Genomic DNA, 20,869 nt, shown 5'->3' on the forward strand with positions numbered 1-20,869 from the left:
GCAAGACAAAGGAAAATGAATTGGGGTTCCATAAAGCTGAAAATCATATGGATTCAAAAGAGAACATATGATCATAGGAAGATGTTTGTAAAATAGCTTAAAATAGAATTTATAATTTGTGCGTTGAAACAATTAGCAGAATAGCAAAACTTGACTCTACGATAGCAAGTCTGAACACAGAAACTAAAGAGAGTAATAACTTACTTGTATTGCAAATACACAGAACTGAAGGGCAGTATTGAAGAAAAAACAAAACACAATGTTTAAAAAAAAATTCTCTCTACATAGGTAAAACATATTGATCTCAAAGATAGGCTATATAAAGACAACTCCCAGAAGAAAATTAAAACATCCTGAATATCTTGTTTCAATAAATACTATAAGAAAACTGCCCAGAACTTTTGAACCCAAAATATAAAGTGCCAGTGAAAAGGCTTCATATATCACCTTCCAAGAGAAAAAAGCACACAACTGTCCAAATGTAATAATTTCATTGACAAATAGCAATTTCTGCAAGCAGCCATGAAAAAGACGTGTGTGTGTGTATAAGCAATCTGAGCAACACAAGATTATTCTGTGCTCACCAGAAACCTTAAGAGAGAATGAGATAAAGTATTCTGAGGAGCAATGGAGTTTAAGATTCATTCCAAGGTGTCCTACCCTGCAAATCAGAATAACTATAAATAAAAAATGAACATTGCAATAAAAAAACTATTTGAAACATTCCTAGAAAGAAAAATCAGACTAGAAAGAATTATTTGTGCTTCTAATATCCCAGACAAGAGAAATTCAAGAAAGGTCAGCAAATACAGCTAGGGACAACAACAAAACAGCACAGAGACCAGTAAGAGACTTCTTTCTAAAAGTGCATGAGGAGATAAGGATAAAAGCAGAAGTCAAATAGAATGATGGTAGATAAATAGGCCTGAAACATTATAGATTAAATTTCATTATATTGCCTGGCTCTGGTATTGAGTCATTCTTGGCTTTTTAAAAAACAAAATTGCAAAATAAGAGAGAATCTAAAAACAGGCAGAAAAGAGAATGTGACATTCCTGAATCAAGTCAGACTCATAATGAAATTCATCCAAGAAATTAGTCTTCATAATCAAGTTGGATTTATACTAGCATTGCAAACATGGTTCAACCTTGGGAAAACTAATCAACATAATTAGGGATGTTATATTAAAAACAATTTGGATTTGTAGGCTACAAAATTTTCTAATATATATTTTATTTCTATATGAGAAGAAAATTTAAGAAATAATAATAGAAAAAATACAATTCCTGATAACTACAAGGTACATAAAGTATTTGGGGATCAGTATACTAAAACAGGAAATATTTGTATAGCTTTATATACAAAGTGTTTCATAAAGAAATAAAGGATAGCTTAAAAATCTGAAAGAATAATAATTGCTCAAGACTGGGTCATGCCAATATAATAAAAATGACATTATTACCAAAGTTAGACTATACTCTTAATTCTATACAAACTTACAAAAGGATTGAACTTGATTCTTCTAGAACTTGCAATTTGATAAAATAATAATGAAATTCATTTAGAAAAATAAAAGATCTATAATATCAAAAGGAAAGATGAAAATAGATATAGATGAAGAGGAGTAGCATTTTCGTATTTCATTATATTTTAAAGCAGCAGCCAATAAAACAATTAAAAAAAGAAATAGATAAATTAGTGGAACAGAATAGAAAAAGAGAATAAAAAACAATGGAAAAGTAACTCAGTGTTCAATAAAGCAAGGAACATAAATTACTTGGGAAAAAACTACTTATTTCATTTTAAAAACAAGCAAACTTGGAAAACAATCTGGCAGAAATTAGAATCAGACTAATACCTGATAGTATATTCTAAATAGATAGATGACCTTCATATTAAAGTTTATATACTTCCAGAAATAGAAAAGCAAGTGATACCTCTCACAACTATATGAGAGATGTTTTCTTATAGAAACAAGCAATAAGGAATTTTACATAAAATAGCTGGTTACATGAAATCAAACAGCTTTTGTAGATTAAATTAATGTATCTAGGATAAGAAAGTATCAAATTTCTGATGAAGATTTGACATCCAATATGTATAAAAATGATTATGCATATGTATGTGTATATATATATATATATATTTAGATAGATAGATACACACGTATATATGGTCACAATACACATATATAATCATTAACTCTTTAAAAATTTTTTTTGTCTTTATGTAATACCATTTGTTAGATGGCTCTGGCAGAGAAAGAGGTATCTTATGGGAACCTTCCATCAATAAAACATCTTAAATGAAAAAAAGAAGACAACTCTTACATATCTTGTCAATGGACTTGGAGTGAGGGGGGGAAGGGAGTTAATGATATAGCCTCAGTGTCTTAATTTTTGTACTGCAATTTTATTCTTTCTACTTAAAATTCTTTGTTATGAAGATTTATTTTTTAGGAAGAGTTGAAAGGGATAGAAAAAATGGGACATGTGGTATAAAAACCAAAAATAGCAATAGAAATCTATTTTTTTTAAAAAAGTAAAATAATGATTTTTAAAGTTTTGAGTTAATTCAGAAAGACTGCACAGTAAACCTGTTGGTATGTATAAATCATGTATTATAGTTATTTGTTTTCTTTCATTAAACAGACTTAGATGTAGGTAAGCTTCTCAAAGAGCCTTTTAGATATCTGACAGAATTTATTTTTGTGTTTATTGCTTATTTGATACATGCCTTCATTTATTCACTTCTGCCTTTCTAGTTTCTTAAAAAAAAATTACTTGTCAGAATGTCTTAAAATGATTTTATTCCTAACTTTTAAAAGCATAATTTAAATGTATTCACTTAAAGAATTATCTGTAAAGAGCTATTCAGCATTGAGGCAGGCAGGCAAAAGATTTTGAAGTATAACAATGACAATTGATGAATTTAATTCTGTTAATCTGATAGTTAATAAAAACATTAATAAAAAATAGAAGCAAAATACAGATTGATTCTTTCTGCAAGCTAAGATTTATTGGATCTGTGCCCTTTCAATCTAAACATAGATCTCAGAGAGATAGATTGTTTCTGTTTTTTCTTTGATTTAACCTGTATGTATAAAAAAAAATCTGTTAATGAACATTAGGTAAATTGAGTTATTTTAAATTAATATGACTGCCTGCCTTCAGGCATGGAGATTTAAAAACCATTATTATGGTCTAATAAGAAATTTTTAAAGTTATGTCAGATTCCATGATAAAAGATCAATTTGAAATCTTTTCTGATATTATTAACAGCTGTTAGCAGACATTTCACTCCGATATGTTGTCATCTTGTAATTTCTATGGTATTCAGAGAGGACAGGCAGCTCTGATCTAAGGGTTTGACCCAATCCTATTTCTAGGCTGCTTATTCTCTTTTGGTGTCCAGCTGTCACCCCGTTTTCACCTGTGGCTCCAAGTAGCTGTAGCATGCATAGTGCTCATATCATGTTGGCGTGTTGGCAGACAGGCTAAACCAGGTTGAGGGTAAACTGATAGTCCTCAAACCCCATCAGTGAGTTAAGGGAATGAATGCCCCAAGCATATCCCCTGATAGGATAGGTGGGTGAGAACAATTTGTTCCTATAACAATGAAATGGATGCCATGGAGCTCTTAGAATTTGGTGTAACTTTGAAGATGCCAAGGTCATTTACTGCATCCTGAGCATTCACCAGTCATCTTGACTTTTTCCTTTCCCTTTGCCCTTGATGACTAGAAGAGAGTGAGGCTGATGACTTTCTACAGTTCTGCCTCACTTAAATCCAATTCAGGTGCAAGTCAAGATGTCACATGATGTTATTGATCCTCTTTTAAGACCAGGAAAATAACAGCAACATACATAAACTATTGTGATAGCTTTGTGATTATTATCTCTGATTTAAAGTGCCAAAGTGAGTTTCTGAAAGCCCAGGTTTGACTATGTTACCTCTCTACTCAGTAAGATCTAGTAGATACCATACTTCTTGAATCAAATAAAAATTCTCTGATGTAGTGTTCTGTTTTTTTCTGGAGGTCTTGGGACCAGCCTTCATTTCAGTTGCATAATTACCACAAAAATAGCCAGGTGTTAAAGTCCAAATTCTTTATTATTTCCTTCAAAGTCTAGTTTCCTTGCCTGGGGCTCTGCCAGCTTTCTGGAGGTCCTCCGGAATGTGTCTTAGTTTCTGTGGGTGAGGCAGGAGGACCACCAAGACAGTCTTGAAGTCTGTCTCAGTCCGAGAGCTTGTGCTCTAGCCTCCAGCCACCATAAAGGTGGGAGATGAAATGAATCTGGCTGAGTTTGTCCTATCTTATATGCTCTGTTATAATTACATTAACATAAGTGTGAATCTTATAAAAATAGGTGTCAATCTTGTAGAACTATATTAAGTACTAAGTACATGTACTGAACTAGAGAACTATTAATCACCATGCTTAACTAGATAACCATTATCTTATCAATTCCACTGAGTTAGCACCTTGTGAGAATCCTTATTTCAAGTACAGAATTCTGGCCCATAACACTGTGATTGGCTTTTTAAGACTCTTTACAACTAGCCTCTTCTTTCTAAGTTTCTTAACCTTTCTTCTTCCTTAAATTCTGTGAATGAGTGTCATTAACCTTCTTGCTATTCTTGTATACAGTACTCTATTTTTTTGACTGTGCCATTGAAATGATTATCTCATGCCTGGAATGCTCTGCCTCTTCTCCACATCATAACTTCCCTAGTCTCTTTCAAATCTCTGCTCAAACACTAATTTTTTTTCCTCAGAGATCTTTTGTAATCCTAATCCCTTTCTTGCTCCTGTTGTCTCCACTGCTAGTGGGTTTTCTCTGAGATTGCCTTCCATTAACAGTATAACACAAATGTACTTAATTGTTTGCATGTTGTCTCCAATATTAGAACGTTATCTCCTTAAAGACAGGGACTGTTTACTTTTCTCAGTATTCCTAGTACTTAATATACTACTTGGTATAGAGTTTAATACACTCTTGTTAACTGACTAACTTAGATTCATGATCTCAGTAATTGAGGTACTCCCTCAAATGATATGTGTATGTATGACATGCACACATACCTAATACATATATATATATATATATATACACACATATATAGCAACCCCTCTTCTGTATACATTCTTTTCAGTCTATATAATTCTTATATGTAATACCCTAAGTCCTTCACAGAGAATCCATCCAGTTTTCTGCAGATTTTCCTCTAGATTTTTTAACATTTCTTTGTTACTAGTAGAGGATTTGAATTTTCATATCCCCTCTCTTATATGATCACACCAATTACTTTTTTAAAAAAAAAATGCTTTCTTGATAATAACTTTCTGCATTCAAACCAATTTTGATAATATGCCTCTAACCTGAGTGATACCTCTTGTTCGTCTCTCTGTTACCTTTTACATCAACTTCAGTCTTCTTATTAAGGTGTTTAGTGAGCTATCATACATTTTCAGGTGCTACAATAGTGAGCCCTAATTTGTATTTATTTCTGAACTTTAATAGATGTGATCCCATTGATGTTGGTACTTTTTCCAACAAGGAGATAGATTGTAACCTACCTACATTTTTAACCTTTGTGACTTATATTCATGCCCTTCCTCAATACTTCCTCAGAAGTAGTTCACTCAGTACATTGAGGATCTTTTTCTAGGTGTCTTATGGATAGCAGTGTGGCCTACAGGATGTTTATTTGTGATCTATCACTCTTGGTTTATGACTTTCTCTTTTCCTATTTCTACATCAGCCTAATGATTTTCTTTATGTTGCTTGCACATTATTAACTATTGGTTAATATGCAGCAACCACTTATCTCTACCATAAATATTTCTATTTTCTTCTGTGTGAACCACAATTTTGATTCTTTAGACATTGTGATTCATAGACATAGCATCACTACATAAGTAATTTGAAAAAATATGAATTTCTGTTTCAGAGAAAACGACTCATTGAAAGTGCTGCACAAAATCCTAAATGCCATATAGTCTGTATTTTTCTTGTTTAATTCTGGGCTCAGCTTATTGTCCATCTGCACTTATTATTCAAGATAATATGTACTGACAGACTAGCTTATTTATCTTTTCATTTTTGGTATTAGTAATGTGGTTTTCTTCTTTTTAAAAAAAAATCAAATTAACCAGTGTTTTATTTATTTTAATCACTTTTCATAAAATCAGACCCTGGTTTTAATTATTAGTTCAACTATTTATTGATTGATTTCAATTTTGTTGATTTTTTTTCCTTTAATTTTCAGGATTTACATTTTGAAATTGAATTAGGGATTTTAAATTTTTTCTAGTTTTAAAATGTTATACCTACTTCATTGATCTGTACTTTATTTTATTAATGTAAATGTTTAAACATATAAAATTTTCTCTAAGTATTGCTTTAGTTGCATCCCACAAATTTTGGAATATTGTATCATTGTTGTTATTATCTTTTTTGAAATTATCAATCATTTTTATGATTTGTTCTCTGAGCTCTTTTTTCTTTAGGATTAGATTATTGGGGCAGCTAGATGGTGCAGTGAATAGAGTACTGGCCCTGAATTCAGAAGGCCCTGATTTCAATGCTGGCCTCACACATGTAATATTTCCTAGCTGTGTGACCCTGGGCAAGTCACTTAACCCCTCCAAAAAAGGATTAGATTATTTGGTTTTCAATGAATTTTAATCTATGTTTCCATGATCCTTACTGGATATAATTTTATTGCATTATGATGGCATTTAATGTTTTTGCTTTTCTGTATTTTATTGTCAGGTTTTTATGCCCTAATATGTAGTCACTTTTCTAAAATTCTATTTATTTCTTTAACTTCTTTTTAAATTTATCTGGTTCAGAAAGGGAATAATTAATGTCCCCCACTATTTTAGTTTTACTGTCAATTTTCTCCTGTAACTAATTAAACTTTTTCTTCAGGAATTTGATTATTTTGCTATTTAGTGCATATATCTTTAGTATTAATATTATCTTTTAACAAGATATTTCTGTTTATCTCTTAATTAAAGATGTTTTTTGCTTTTGCTTTATCTGAGATTGTTATTGCTATCCCTGCCTTATAAGAATATAAATAATTACATTTATGAATTATGTAATTATATATAGGAAATAATATATAATATGTAAATTATATTATATATAATATATAACACATATATCTTATATTACAAATAATATATAATACATATATTACATATTACATTACAAATAATATATAATAATTTTGTATTAGAAATAATTAGCAGAGAGAAGACACTAGAATGAAAAGACATTGGGAGAAACTTTTAGTTAGGACTGAAAAGAAGCCAGAAAAATCAGGCAGAATTGAAGGACAGCATGTCAGTTATGGGGGCGCCACCAGAGGAAATAACCAGAGCCAACAGACCAGTGCCTTGTTTATGGAACAATCAGGAGGCCAATGACAGTGGATTGAAAGGTATATGTCTGGAAAGTAAGGTGTAAAAAGACTGGAGAAGTAAGATAGGGCTAGTTTAGGAAGGATCTTTGAAAACCCTACAGAACATTTTTCAATTGATCTTGGAGTTATTAGGAAGCTACTTGAATTATTGAGTAGGAAGTTGTCAGACCTGTGCTTTAATAAAATCACTTTAGTGACTGAATGGAAGATTGATTGTAATGGGGACAGTCTGACAGACCTACCAATAGGCAATTTTTTTCCTTTTTTTTTTTTTTTTTTTTTTTTTTTGAAGAGGCAATTGGGGTTAAGTGACTTTCCCAGGGTCGTTTAGCTAGTAAATGTTAAGTGTCTGAGGCTGGATTTGAACTCAGGTCTTCCTGACTCCATGGAAGTATTCTATCCATTAAACCATCTAACTGCCCCCTACAAGTAGACTATTGCAGTAATCTATATGTGAGCTAATGAAGGCCTTTGCTAAAATGGTGACAGTGTCAGAGGAGAGAAGGAGGTGTATTCAACAGGTGTTACAAAGGTGAAATTGATAGTCTTTGGCAACAGATTGGTAGAGTTAATGAGAGTGTAAAGCCAAGGATAACTCCTAGATTGGGAGCTTGAGAGACTGGGAGGATGGCGATGCACTCAGAAGTAATAGGGAAGGTGGAAGGAATAGGCTATAATGAGGAAAATGATGACTTTTGTTTTGGACATGTTTGGTTTATGATGTCTATTAGACATCCAGTTTGAGATGTCTGAAAGATGGTTGGAAATGCAAAATTGAAGATCACAGAAAGATTTGTGGCAAGATAAGTAAATTTGACATGTCAGCATAGAAATCCATGGGAACTGATAGACTCTTCAAGAGAAATTGGAAAGAGAAAAAGGGAAACGAGGAGAAGGAGAAGGGGAAGAGAACCTAGGGCAGAGGTTGAGGGACACCTGTGCTTAAAGAATGTGTTTTGGATGAGAATCTGTTAAAGGAGACTGAAAAAAGGACAGTCAGATAGGAAGGAAGAAAAGTAGAAGAGAGTTGTGTCTTGAGAACCTAGAGAGGAAAGGGAGGAAAGGATGATCAATAGTATCAGAGGCTTCAGAGATCAAGGAAAATGTGGATTGAGAAAGTGCCAGTGGATATGACCTGTAAGTAATCACTGGTAAATGGAGAAAGCTGTTTTGGGGGTTCATAATGTTGGAAGCCAGATTATAAGGGATTAATTTGAGAAAGAGAAGAAAAAAAGTGAAGGTACCTATTGTAGATAGTCTTTTTGAGGTGTTTAGCTACAAACATCAGCAGAGATATAAGATGATAATTTGAAGGGATGGAAGAATCAAGTGAGGGTGTTTTTCTTTCTTTGTTTTACAATGAGAGAGACTGGAACATGTATGTAGATCAAAGGGAATGAGTTAGTAAAGAGGGAGAGTATGTGAAAATAAGTGAAAGAGTAGGTATGACAAAGAGAACATTAGAGGAGATGGGATGAAAAGAGATTGTTTAAATAGGTAGAGAGGGTTACCCTTGATAAGGAATAAGACCACTTCATAATGTGAGACAGTGAAGAAAGAGTGGCATATGACATCTGAGTGATGGGAGATAAGGAAGAGGGGAGAAAAAGAGAGTTCAAAAAAAATTGGCTCATTGTTTTTCCCTATAAAATAAGAGGCAAGGATTTAATGTCATGGTTTCTATTTAGCTCTAATTTCTTTTTCTACTATACTAGAGAATTAAAAATTCACTCTTTCCTCCATACAATTATATTCTTTTTTCAGACTTTGTTAATATGTTTTTAATTTGCATTTTGGAATATCATATTACAATATTTTCTTTTACAGTAATTTGTGTCAAATCATATGTGATCTTCATGTACTTCATTAATACGTAATCATTTGGGGGGGCTGGTTGTAATTTTTTTTTAACTTTGAAGTGCTGGATTTCTACTGATATTTCTGGGTGTTTTCCATTTTGTCTTTCTGTAAGAAAAAAAATCTATATAATGTTTATATTTATCTCTAAATTTCTATCTATCTACACTTTTTTCCATTTTTACTTTGCTACGGGTTCTAATCTATGGCAAGTTTTTCTTTTATTAATGATTTCTTGAGACATAATATCTAGTCTTTTTTTTTTTTTTTATAATTTTCAGGGATTCTGAAGATCCTTAAATTTTCTCTCTTGAACCTGTTTTCCAGGTCATTTTAAAAATAGTATCCAATTAATTTTTTTTTCCTTTTTTGAATTGTGTCAAATATTTATTTCTAATGGAGTTAATAAGTTCCATTTTCTCCATTCTATTTTTCTTTTCTTTCTTTTTTTTTTTTTCCTGCTGAGGCAATTGGGGTTAAGTGATTTACCCAGGGTCACACAGCTAGGATGTGTTAAGTATCTGAGACCAGATTTGAACTCGGGTCCTCCACTTCAGGGCTGGTGCTCTATCCACTGTGCCATCTAACTGTCCCTCTCCATTCTGTTTTCAAAGTATTACTTTGATAAGATTTTTTTTACCCTCTAGTCTATGCTATATTCCTTTCATATTTTTCCTCCTGAGCTCTCATTTAATTTCTTATTAAAAAAACAAAAAACAAACAAACAAATAAAAAAACTTCATCTTCCATTTTTCCTGTCTTGTAGTGTGCTTTCTAGAGCCTCCAAGTTGGGGTGACAAAATGTACCATTGCTTTCTAGAGTCCCCATGCTGGGATGTCAAAATATAGTATCTGGACTAGCTCTCTGGAGAACCTCAGGACTAGCCTGAGTCCTTGGTCTTAGTGGAGGAATGAAGGAGGTAGTAGACCCACGAGAATGGTTAAAGATGGAGTCCTTATTTCAAATCCTCTCAGCCCTTAAATACCTTAGTATGATTACACCACTACAACACACTGAGCATGTGCCAACTGTAGAACCATTTTATCACTATATCACACTAAGTATATGCCAACTAGAGTGATTACATCATTATATCACACTAAGTATATGTGAACTTGAGAACCATTATCTCATCACTCACCCTGAGTAAGTGCTTAACTATAAGCACCCTGCTGTAAGTATCCTTGTTTCAAGTTTCCCTTTCCCAGAGTTCTCCCACTATATATGGTTCTTTACACTGTCTGGTCACGTATTTCTTTTTAACTGAGCCGTTTTTCCCTCTGAGGCTCTAATTGTGGCTTTGGGGTATCTGCTCCATGCATTATTTTCTAGGCTTCTTTTAGTGAAAAGATATTTCCTATTTGTGCGTGCTATTTTCTTCTTTATCTCTTATTTTCAACTTGAGATCTTGATTTGTGACTTTGTGCTCAGTCCAGTCTTTCTGGATGGATGGAGAGACCTAGTTTGGTCCTGTCTCCTTTTTAGTCTATGTGCTTTTGCCTCTGCTGGTATAAGTAGGTTGACTCACATTTTTACCCAATCTTTTCCTTAAACTTTGTTTTTTGATCTCTTGGTGGTCCACTGCTACTCTTGGCCTCCAACTAAACCATCTTCTTCTTGTACTACAAGTTGACATATTCCTTGGTGTAATCCCTGGTAAGTTTTGGCTGGTTGTTGTTGATTTTGGTGACCTTGGGCTGCCTGCAAAGCATAGATATCAGTATCTAGGTGTAGAGTTGGCCCTATTTTCTACTTGAGCGCCTGATGGTATGAGGACTGCATAGCCAGGTTTTGTCACCCTGAGCAGTGACATGTGTAGACTCTCTTTGTGCCTTATTCTCTTCTAACAAGCTGGTTTGTAGATGTGGCTTTAGTTGCCCAGTCCTACATTGGGCTTATTGTGCTTTTCCTCATAGCCTGTCTGAATTTGAGTTTGCTAGTGGTATCTTGTTCTGGCTTCCCTGTTGTTCCCTTTTACGTACCTCTGCTGGCTTCCTGCTGTCTTTATATATAGTTTTGTGCTAGATAAAGAAATTCATTTCCTTTTTTTTTTTTTTTTTTCATTTTATCATTCAGCTTGTGGGGATCATTTTCAACTATTTATGAAGGTTTATACTGGAGAAGTATGCATTTCTGCATTTAGTTGAACTTGCCAGTTTGACTAAAAAATCTCATTTGGTTCCTTAAGAGTAATCCAAAAGGGAAGTGCTGGCTCTGAAATATTAGCTCCTAGCAGTGCTTTTATGCCTCTGCTGTACCTGGCTATTTCATTTATGTTTGTCTGCTGAGGGATCATTTGACATAGTGAGACCAATGTTGGAACCTTTTTTCTTCTGTTACTGTTAGTTCCCAGGTGTCATGTTGTACTGAAATGACAGGCTGGCCCATACCTATCCTCGTTGTGATGATAGACTACCCATTCTTCATCAGAAGTCAATCCAGCTTTCCTCCATTAAAAACTCTGGTTACGTACAGACATTTCATTACCCAAGAACAGGGCATTATTTTTTTTTTCAAAGGTTGTTCACACAACAGAAAGTAAAAAAATTGCTTCTTTGAATGTGTGAGTCTTTCTGTAACACTTCTAAAATCTTGGCTTTAAGACATCATACCTGTCATAGTAATTTTAGGAATAAAATGCTTTGATTTTCTTTTAAAGCAGAGCCTTAGTGAAGCTAAAAAATCCATGCTACCCACCCTTTGTCAAGTTTTATTTGCACTTTATTTTGATTTTGCAGCATTTGTTACTTGAATGTAAAGTGTATTAATTTTGATCTTATGATCTTTTTGATGTTTAAATGCTTTTGGCAAGAAGAGACATAATATTTAGCCCCTATACCTTGATGTTGAGTTGTCTTCCTCTCATCCCGCAAAGAAAGTATAGCAGTCAAGCATGTAATATTCAGTAGAGGCTTTGTAACAAATTATTGTAATTACACTGTATTCTGTACTCTGGGAACATTAGTGCTATCAAAACACCTTTTGGTAGTTTTCAGGGCAGAGAAACACAAATGGTCCATATTATGGCCCATGTAACAGGGTCTGATAACCTCTTAGTACCTAGCAAAAGTAAGAAAGCTTAGGACAAGAAAAGATGAAATGATTGGCTGTCATTGAAATGGTTGATCACCATTTTTTTCCTTTCTATTTTTTTTTTTTGAAGAGTTTAGTGGAGAGAGACATTAGTTGTTTTTTTCCCTTTTTATAATGTTTGCCACATTTTATTATAAGTTCTTATAAAAATATTTTATTATGAGTTTGACAAATAGCACCAATTGTAAATATTTCTGTGTACTTAGAAAAGAATAAGAGGATTATATATGCAACAGAAACTGTTGTATATAGCTTATTTTTTAAAATTACATAATAAATTTAACAGAATAGTGTTGATTTTGGCCTGCTTATCTATGTCCATTTCTGAATTTCTTTCTGTTCATATTTAAAAATTTTTTTTTAAAAAATGTTTCACCAAATTTTTTATTTATTATTTTGCTATGAGTGCTAGGAACACTCCCTCCTTTCCCTCTGTATGTCTTCCCTTTCTACCCTCACTCCTCCCTTAAATCCCTTCCTCATATCAAATTTAGTTAAAAAAAAAAAATCCATACATTGGCTGTGTCTGAAAAGTGTGTTTCATTCTGTACTTTACTTCTCTGCTAAGAGGTAGGAGACATGATTCATTCCTAATCATATTCCTTTAATCATGATTGGTCATTGCATTGATCCAAATTGTTCAGTCTTTAAAATTTATTTTTCTTTGTAATATTATAGTATAATTGGTTCTCCTGGTTCTCTCAACTTATTTTTGCCTTAGTTGTAAATCTTCATTTTCTCTGAATCTGTCCCTTTTACAATTTAATATATCTCAATATTTCATTTTAATTATAAATTATAATTAATCTCTTTTTCAGCTTCTGGGCTATAACAAAAAGTGCTGTTATAAGTAGCTTTGCATATATGAATCCTTTCCCTATATCTTTGATTTGGGGGTATTAGTTCAGTAGTGTTATTTCTAGGTCTAAAGTTTAGTTTACTAAAGGATAGTTTACTGAACAAATGGATATAATTCCAAATTGCTTTATAGACTGTCTCAACAGATTGACAGTTCCACCAACATTTCATTAGATTTCCTGATTTCCTATAGCACTGCCATCAATTATCATTTTTCTTTTTTGTAATTTTTGCCAGTCTGATAGTTGTGAAGTGGGATTTTAAAGTTAATTTAATTTGCAGTTCTTTTATTACTACTAATTTGGTGCATTTTCCCCTATAGTTCACATTTCTTTTGAAAACTGGGAGGCTTTTATTTCTTCTAATTAATTATATTAAATAGAGACATTATTTAAATTTCTTTTAATAGCATCTACACATGCTTTTCTCAAAGAAATCTCAGAAAGTCTTTAACTCATATTTTTATGGTTAACACATGAATGTTTTTGGATTTTAGAGTTTAGAGCCTGAACATAAATGAACACACAATTAAATATTTAATTCTCATAGTGCTAAATGTTTAAGCATAATATTATTAATATCTCCTTTTTTTTTCAAAGATCAGTTTGCACTATAATGAAATAATTTGCATGACAATGAAATAGCTAGTAAGTGCTAAGTTGTGATCAGGTGATTCTTTTTGTGTATTTTCTGAATGAAAATATGGACTTTTCTTTTTTTAGGCTCAGTTTATGAACCTCTTAAAAGTATTAATCTTCCAAGACCTGACAATGAAACTCTGTGGGATAAATTGGATCATTATTACAGAATTGGTAAGCAAAGAATGGGTAATAAGTGTTTTGAATATCCCTATTTTAATAGTTAGTTTTTACATATTTATTTTATCTTTTTTCCATGAAAGTATTGTTTTTGACATCTGGTTTGTTAGGTCTTTTATGCACTAAGAAGGAATATTCCAATAACTCAAGGTTCTGTTTTATCAAGAGTGTGAACTGTCTCTACCAATAGAGATTACAACCCTTATAACACTTTGTAGATAGACTTAAAGAGTGTCTTTTGCTATAAATAGGAGGTCTCATGGGAGTAGGTACTAGGATGATTTTGACCTCAATTATGCATGTGTGCATATGTATATTTTTATATATGTACATAAGCACTAGTGAGTGCAGCTTCTTCAATTAATCTTTCCCTTATCCTTCAATTTTTTGTGTTCTCTTCCCCTTCAAATTACCTTCTGTTTATTCATTTGTAAATATGTTTTTCTCCTAATAGATTATCAATTTATTTACAGTATGAACTATTTGGATTTTGTTTATTATTGTGAACATCTATCACAGTGTTTTGTACATAAAAAGCATTTAACAAATGCATTTCAATTGCATTGAATTGAAGTGTATGCCTGTGTAAAATTATAAAAATCCCTTGGGACATAGTTCTGCTTTATTGAAATTATTAATAAAAATGCTGCAAGTTAGCAACTTAAAGTATTTACCTCTCAGCACTGAAATAAATTTATTTGGAGAAAAAAGGAGCTTTCTTTTTTTAAAGGCTTAAATTCTATTGAAGAACAGAATATTCTAAGCATTGAAAAAAGTGTTTCATCAGTTTTGATAACAAAAACTGATTTAATGTATTTTGGAGGAATATAGCATTCATCCATTTAGAGACTGAAAAATAAAAATTAAAAAGCTTTTATGAAATGACATTATGTATGTTTGCATTCCAATTTTTAGGACTTTTAAACAGAAACAGAATCAGAAATTAACTTCAGCCTGCTGTTTATTTAAATGAAACTTTAAGGAACCTGTTTATATGATGCTGTTAGATTATGTGAGAGTGGTTCTAAATTGCTGAAACAGGATCTATATGATGTATTAAACAAAATTGATCTCCTAGTGTGAAGGACAGGGACAAAACACTTCTTCACTTGACAAAGCACCTGAAGTTCTGGATTCTTGTTTGATCTATTGACATTTTATCATTTTGTAGGTTCATTGCTTTTGCCATCCCTATAAAGAAAGTGACAGTCCAATTTACTCATCGCCATTCATAGTGGCAGTAGCAAACTTATGCTGCTCTTTGCCATTCATCTATTTCAGGCTTTTTTCACTGAAACTGATTTGTTTCCTTAGTTGGAGAGGTATTTTGAATTGACTTCTAATGGTAATTCTCAACTATTCAACTCTTTTGGAATTGTCAGCAAGGTTACTGACAAAAGAACATCAGTGAAGGAGACCAAGAAGTCATGTTAACTTCTAAATTCATCTATCTAGGCTTTGCTACTGCTAAAGCATATTTAACTCTTTTCTAGCCTGCCATGATTTCAAAGAGAAAGAAATCCCATTTAAACTGGTGACTTTGAAATGATTTTTTCATTTGCCCTTTCATTAACAAAAGTTTTATGATGGAAAGAAAACCCATTTCAACATTATTTTCTATGTAATTATTAATTTTAAAAAACTTAAGAAAACAGGGTGTTATTCTAAAAATAAGGTATAAACATTTTTGCAAAGAAAATGGATAGATTTTTTTTATTCATTTTGGGTCATGTTTCCAATTTCAGTCAAATCAACGGTGCTGCTATATCAAAGTCCAACTACTGGTCTCTTCCCCACAAAAACTTGTGCTGATGACCACAAGGCCAAAGTTCAAGACAGCCTTTACTGTGCTGCCAGTGCCTGGGCATTAGCACTTGCATATAGGTAAGTGAGTTTTCTTGACTTGTAACTCTTAGACAAGTGAAATATTAACTGCTAGCAGATCCTGTTTGGAAGCTCTTTGCATTGGTTATTTGCATTGGCAGTTATCCAAGACACTGCATTTCAGATTATCTTAATTTCCTTCCATGCTTTTACAATTTACCACCCTAGATCTCTGCCTTATATGACATTTTTGAGGATAAAACTGGCCACAACTTGATTCTGGGCTCTTTTCCTCAGGTTTAGTGGAGTGCCATTTCCTGATACCAATACACACATATCCCCTGCCCTGTTCTTTATATTCCTCACTTATCTGACCCAGGGACCCAGAGTACTGCTGTGTTGCTGTTGCAGCCTTAACAAATTTCTCCCTTTTAGATTTGGGAGATCTGTGGCACTGAAAATAGAGGCAGAAATCAGGGTATAGAGTTGAGTTTTCTGTGCTTGAGCCAACCCTATTGAAGCATAGAATACTGCCACAGGACTATCAAAGCCTGAGGAAATTTCTGTCACTTTAATTTTGGATCTTGAAGACACTGGAAGAAAGAAAGTAGGTTTGGGTTTGGGACTAAATTATGTTGCAAGCTCATGGGTCATTTAGTGTAACCTTTCTGCCAGGAGCAAGTGGGTTTTATTGTGGGCAGAGGGTGATGAGAGAACAAAAATTAAACATTAGTGTTTATCTTGTTTGGGTTCTTAGCATCCTGAACTAATGAAAGAGCTGAAATTGCTTAATTCTGGTTTGTACTTTCTGCTCATGAAGAGCAGAGAAAGTGTTTTATCTGCCATCTTATTGGTCATGTCAAATCCTCTTATTTTATATATTAGTAAATTTAGACTAAGAGAAGAGAAGGGAGGTATCCCCTCATCATTTAACTACAGAAAAGTACATTGGGCAATTGGAATCCAAGCTTCTATGACTCCAGAGCACAAGCTCTAGTGAATGCTAATTTGAATATTTTTGTATTGCTCAGACCTTTGTTTCCATCTAACATCTGTGGAGGAGGGGATATGCTCATGGTATGATCTCTGGGTTAAAGGGATACAGAAAGTTTAGTTGTTTTTCTTACATAATTCCAAATTGATAGTTAATAAGTTGGATCACTTCACTGTGCCATAAGCACAAGTATTATGCCATAAGCATAAGTATTCTCCCCAACTGTAATCCTGATTGCTTTTCTGTTGGTTGATGACATCAGAGTCCTGAATTTCTAAAGACTCTCTGGGTGTAACCTTAGCTGCTATCATGTCCCATCTGTCTTTTGATTGAAACTTTGGAGCTGGGCCCTGCCTCTCATTTCTCTGGATCAATCTACATTCAGAGACCTAGTGAAAGCCTCAGTTGCATTTTGGACATGGGGTTTGGGGTTTCTCTTACTCTGTCTTTTCATTCTATCTCCATATCTACAATGAGCTCTCAAATATCCAATTTTTCCACATTGAAAACATCGACGAATTTCTCTAGAAGTCCCTTGTGAAGAGGAACCCTGTCTTTCCATGTTCATCATAGTTTGGATATAATAAGCATTTGTGCCCACTGTGGCACAGTGTCTTATGTTCTCCTCTAAAGGAGCATCTTTGTCTAGTCCCCATATAATTCTTTTGCAGACCTCATTGGCATTTTCCTTAGCCAGATGTCTGGTCATTATTTCTGTGGCAGCATTATCTCCAATGGTTCTTATTACAGCTGTTTGTGTCTACAGCTACCATTGTCTTCCTATAGGCTCTCTAACATTGACTATCATTACCTTTTGTCTTCCTTGAAGAGTATAAAGTAAAATTTCACGGCTATTTTAATTAATTATTAAAATGATTTAATAAATCCTTAATTTAATTACGGAATTTTTACTATTAGCAATTAGCCATGTTTTCATGTAGTTTGCAGTTTTTCTTTTGAAAACAATGCTTATGTTTTGATCACTTTGCAATTTATATTGTATGTAAGCTAATTTAAAGTCTGATGTCTTTCTTATTCTCCCTTAGTTTATGTCTTTTATGCATAAACTTTTAATTTCATGTCAACATATCAGCTATCTTTTATGATCTCTTCTAATCTTTTTTAGTTAAAAAATTCTCTTTTATACTAATAGGCATAAACCCCAAGTAGTTCAGTCATAAAAATAAAAACCTTAGCCCAAAATATTTATAGCAGCACTTTTTGTGAAAGAACTTAGTTGTTCATTGATTGGGTAATAATAATACAAATTATATTATACGTGGTGTGTAGAAATGTTGGATATGACAAATTCTGAAGAAGAAATATATGAACTTTAAAATAAAGAGATATAAGCCTAATAAAAAAGTATACACACTAACTACACCAATGTAACTAAAAACAATATCAATAAAATAGAAATTGAATGCTATATAATTATAAGGACTATTGCCATAGAAAAATGATATGAGAATATAACTCCTTCCTTACTTTGGACAATTAAGGTAGACCTTATATAATAATGTTAAACTTAATTTAAGGTATTGATTAATTTTGCTGAGTTTTTTTATTTTTGTTTTATTTATTTATTTTTATATTTAATAATAATATTAAATTGTTGTTATTTTATATTTAAAAATGTATTCTTTGAAGGGACTGCTTTGTGGAAGGAAATAGGTAACTGCTACATTGGGAAGTGAAGGTGTTGTAAAAACAATACAAATTCTCCTTCTAACCAAAGTTGTGAATCAGTTAATCAGCAATCATTAATTGCCTATTTCACATCAGGTACTGTGGATTCAAAGACAAAAATGAAAGATTCTCCAGAATTTTCCATTTTTGTCTTTGAATACACAGTACATCCATCTGACAAGATAACATGTATTCAATTAAATACATATGAAGGATATAATTAAGATTTTAGCACTTTTTATTTATCTACAGAAGACACGGAGTTGAAATTTTTATCTAAACTGAATTTTTGTTGGGTAAAAAGGCTTTATAATTGGTATTTATTTAGGAATAAACTTTATGAATTGCCCAGCTTAATATGGCATAAATGAAAAATAATTAATTCTTTACAGCTGGGTTATATTAAGTGTTAGTATTACATTGCATCACTGAATATATTCTCTTGTTTTCTGTCTTATTAAGACTTATCCAAATTTCTGTTTTGGCATAGCCTTCAGGAACTGAAGATCATTTTCACGAAGTTTTGAAGTATTGAAGTAGAGAACTGAAAGTCATGTTGAGGTGGTAGAACAGAATATTAATAGAGGTACCTCCCTACCCCTCATCTCACTAATGTTGATTTCTATGGACCATTACTAGCTTTAAACTCTTTGATTCTTTCTACTAACTGACAAAAGCCAGTTTTTTTAGTGCTATAAAGAGACTAGACTTTAACATGTTCCTTGCTAAGGCACCTTGAGCACAAATTCAGATGTCTTGTCTTCTGGATCTTTTTCTTTTGAAAAAATTTTAACTTATGGAATAAAACAAACATTTCCATAACATAATATAATAAAAAATATGATTGCACAGTAAATTGTTAATATATTACGAACAATTTGCTTTTCTTTTAAAATACATAATAAAATTATTTTGTAAATTTCTTAAACTTTTTTTCCCTTTCCCTCCACACAGAGAAGGGTATCATTAGACACTAATAGATATAGATAGATATGTAAAATTATTCTATACATCTATTTATCAGTTCTTTCTTTGAATCAGTTCTTTTCTAATCATCTTTGAAAGATGATAGCATCTTTCTTCATATGTCCTTTATAGTTAATTTGGTATTTATTACAATCAAAATGACTACCCAGAGTCTTTCTTAAAACAATATTGCTGTTTCTGTTTACTGGAGCTTCTTAATTAATTAACAGCTTTAAATTCCATCTTCCCATGCAAGAATATGACAAATTGATATTAAGGGCAATTTTATCTTCTAGCCATATAACTGAATTTTCTAAAGCAGAAGGTGTTTTTTTTTTATTTTTATTTTTTATTTCTTTTGTAAAAAATTGATTTAATATTTTCCCCAAGTTACATTAAAAAATTTTTTTTTACATTTGTTTTTAAGATTTTTGAGTTCTAGGTTCTCTTCCTTATTCCCAGTCACAATTAAGAAACCACATGTGATCCTAGAAAATCATCCACAAACCTACTCAAAATAATTCACAGCTTTAGCAAACTTGCAGGATATAATAAACCCATATAAATCATTAGCATTTCTATATATTACCAACAAAGCCCATCAACAAGAGATAGAAAGAGAAATTCCATTTAAAATAACTCGTAACCAAAATAAAATACATCAGGGTCTACCTGCCAATACAAACTAAAGAACTACATGAACAGAATTACAAAACACTTCTCACACAAATAAAATCAGATTTAAACAATCAGAAAAAGATCTTTTGCTCATGGGTAGTCCAAGCTAATATAATAAAAATTACAATTCTGCCTAAATTAGTCTACTTGTTCAGTGCCATATCAATGAAACTGCCAAAAAATTGTTTTGTAGAACTAGAAAATAACAAAATTTATCTGGAAGAATAAAATGTCAAGAATATCAAGGGAATTAATGAAAAAAATTACAAAGGATGGTAGCTTAGTGGTATCAAACTTAAAACTGTATTATAAAGCAACAGTAATCAAAACCATTTGGTATTGGATAAGGACAAGAGTGGTGTATCAGTGAAACAGATTAGATGCACACAATAATCAAGGTCTATAGTAATCTATTATTTAATAAATCTCCAAACTCCAGCTCTTGGAATAAGAACTTACAATTTGCCAAAAATTGCTAAGAAAACTGGAAAATAATGCATCAGAAACTCAGCATAGACCTACATCTCATACCCTATACCAAAATAAGGTCAAAATGAATATATAATTTGGGCATAAAGGATGATACTATAATCAGATTTGGAGAGCAAAGGATAATATGCCTATAAAATCTTTGGAGAAGGGAGAAATTTATGA

The 20,869-nt window shown here is 32.3% G+C and overlaps 1 protein-coding gene across 6 annotated transcripts in view; it reads left to right on the plus strand.

Moving 5' to 3' along the window:
• Positions 1-20,869, plus strand: part of PHKB (phosphorylase kinase regulatory subunit beta) — a 254,816-nt gene that overhangs the window by 19,911 nt on the left and 214,036 nt on the right. For 5 of the 6 annotated variants that reach the window (XM_031954432.1, XM_031954430.1, XM_031954428.1 and 2 more), the window contains 2 exons: positions 13,969-14,058; positions 15,810-15,948. In XM_031954432.1, the coding sequence (XP_031810292.1) occupies positions 13,969-14,058; positions 15,810-15,948 (229 nt within the window). Of the gene's footprint in view, positions 1-13,968; positions 14,059-15,809; positions 15,949-19,061; positions 19,158-20,869 lie in introns of those variants that run through there. The other variant, XM_031954431.1, reaches the window with a different exon arrangement.

This window comes from Sarcophilus harrisii, chromosome 2, assembly GCF_902635505.1.
Source record: "Sarcophilus harrisii chromosome 2, mSarHar1.11, whole genome shotgun sequence".
Classification (NCBI taxonomy): domain Eukaryota; kingdom Metazoa; phylum Chordata; class Mammalia; order Dasyuromorphia; family Dasyuridae; genus Sarcophilus; species Sarcophilus harrisii.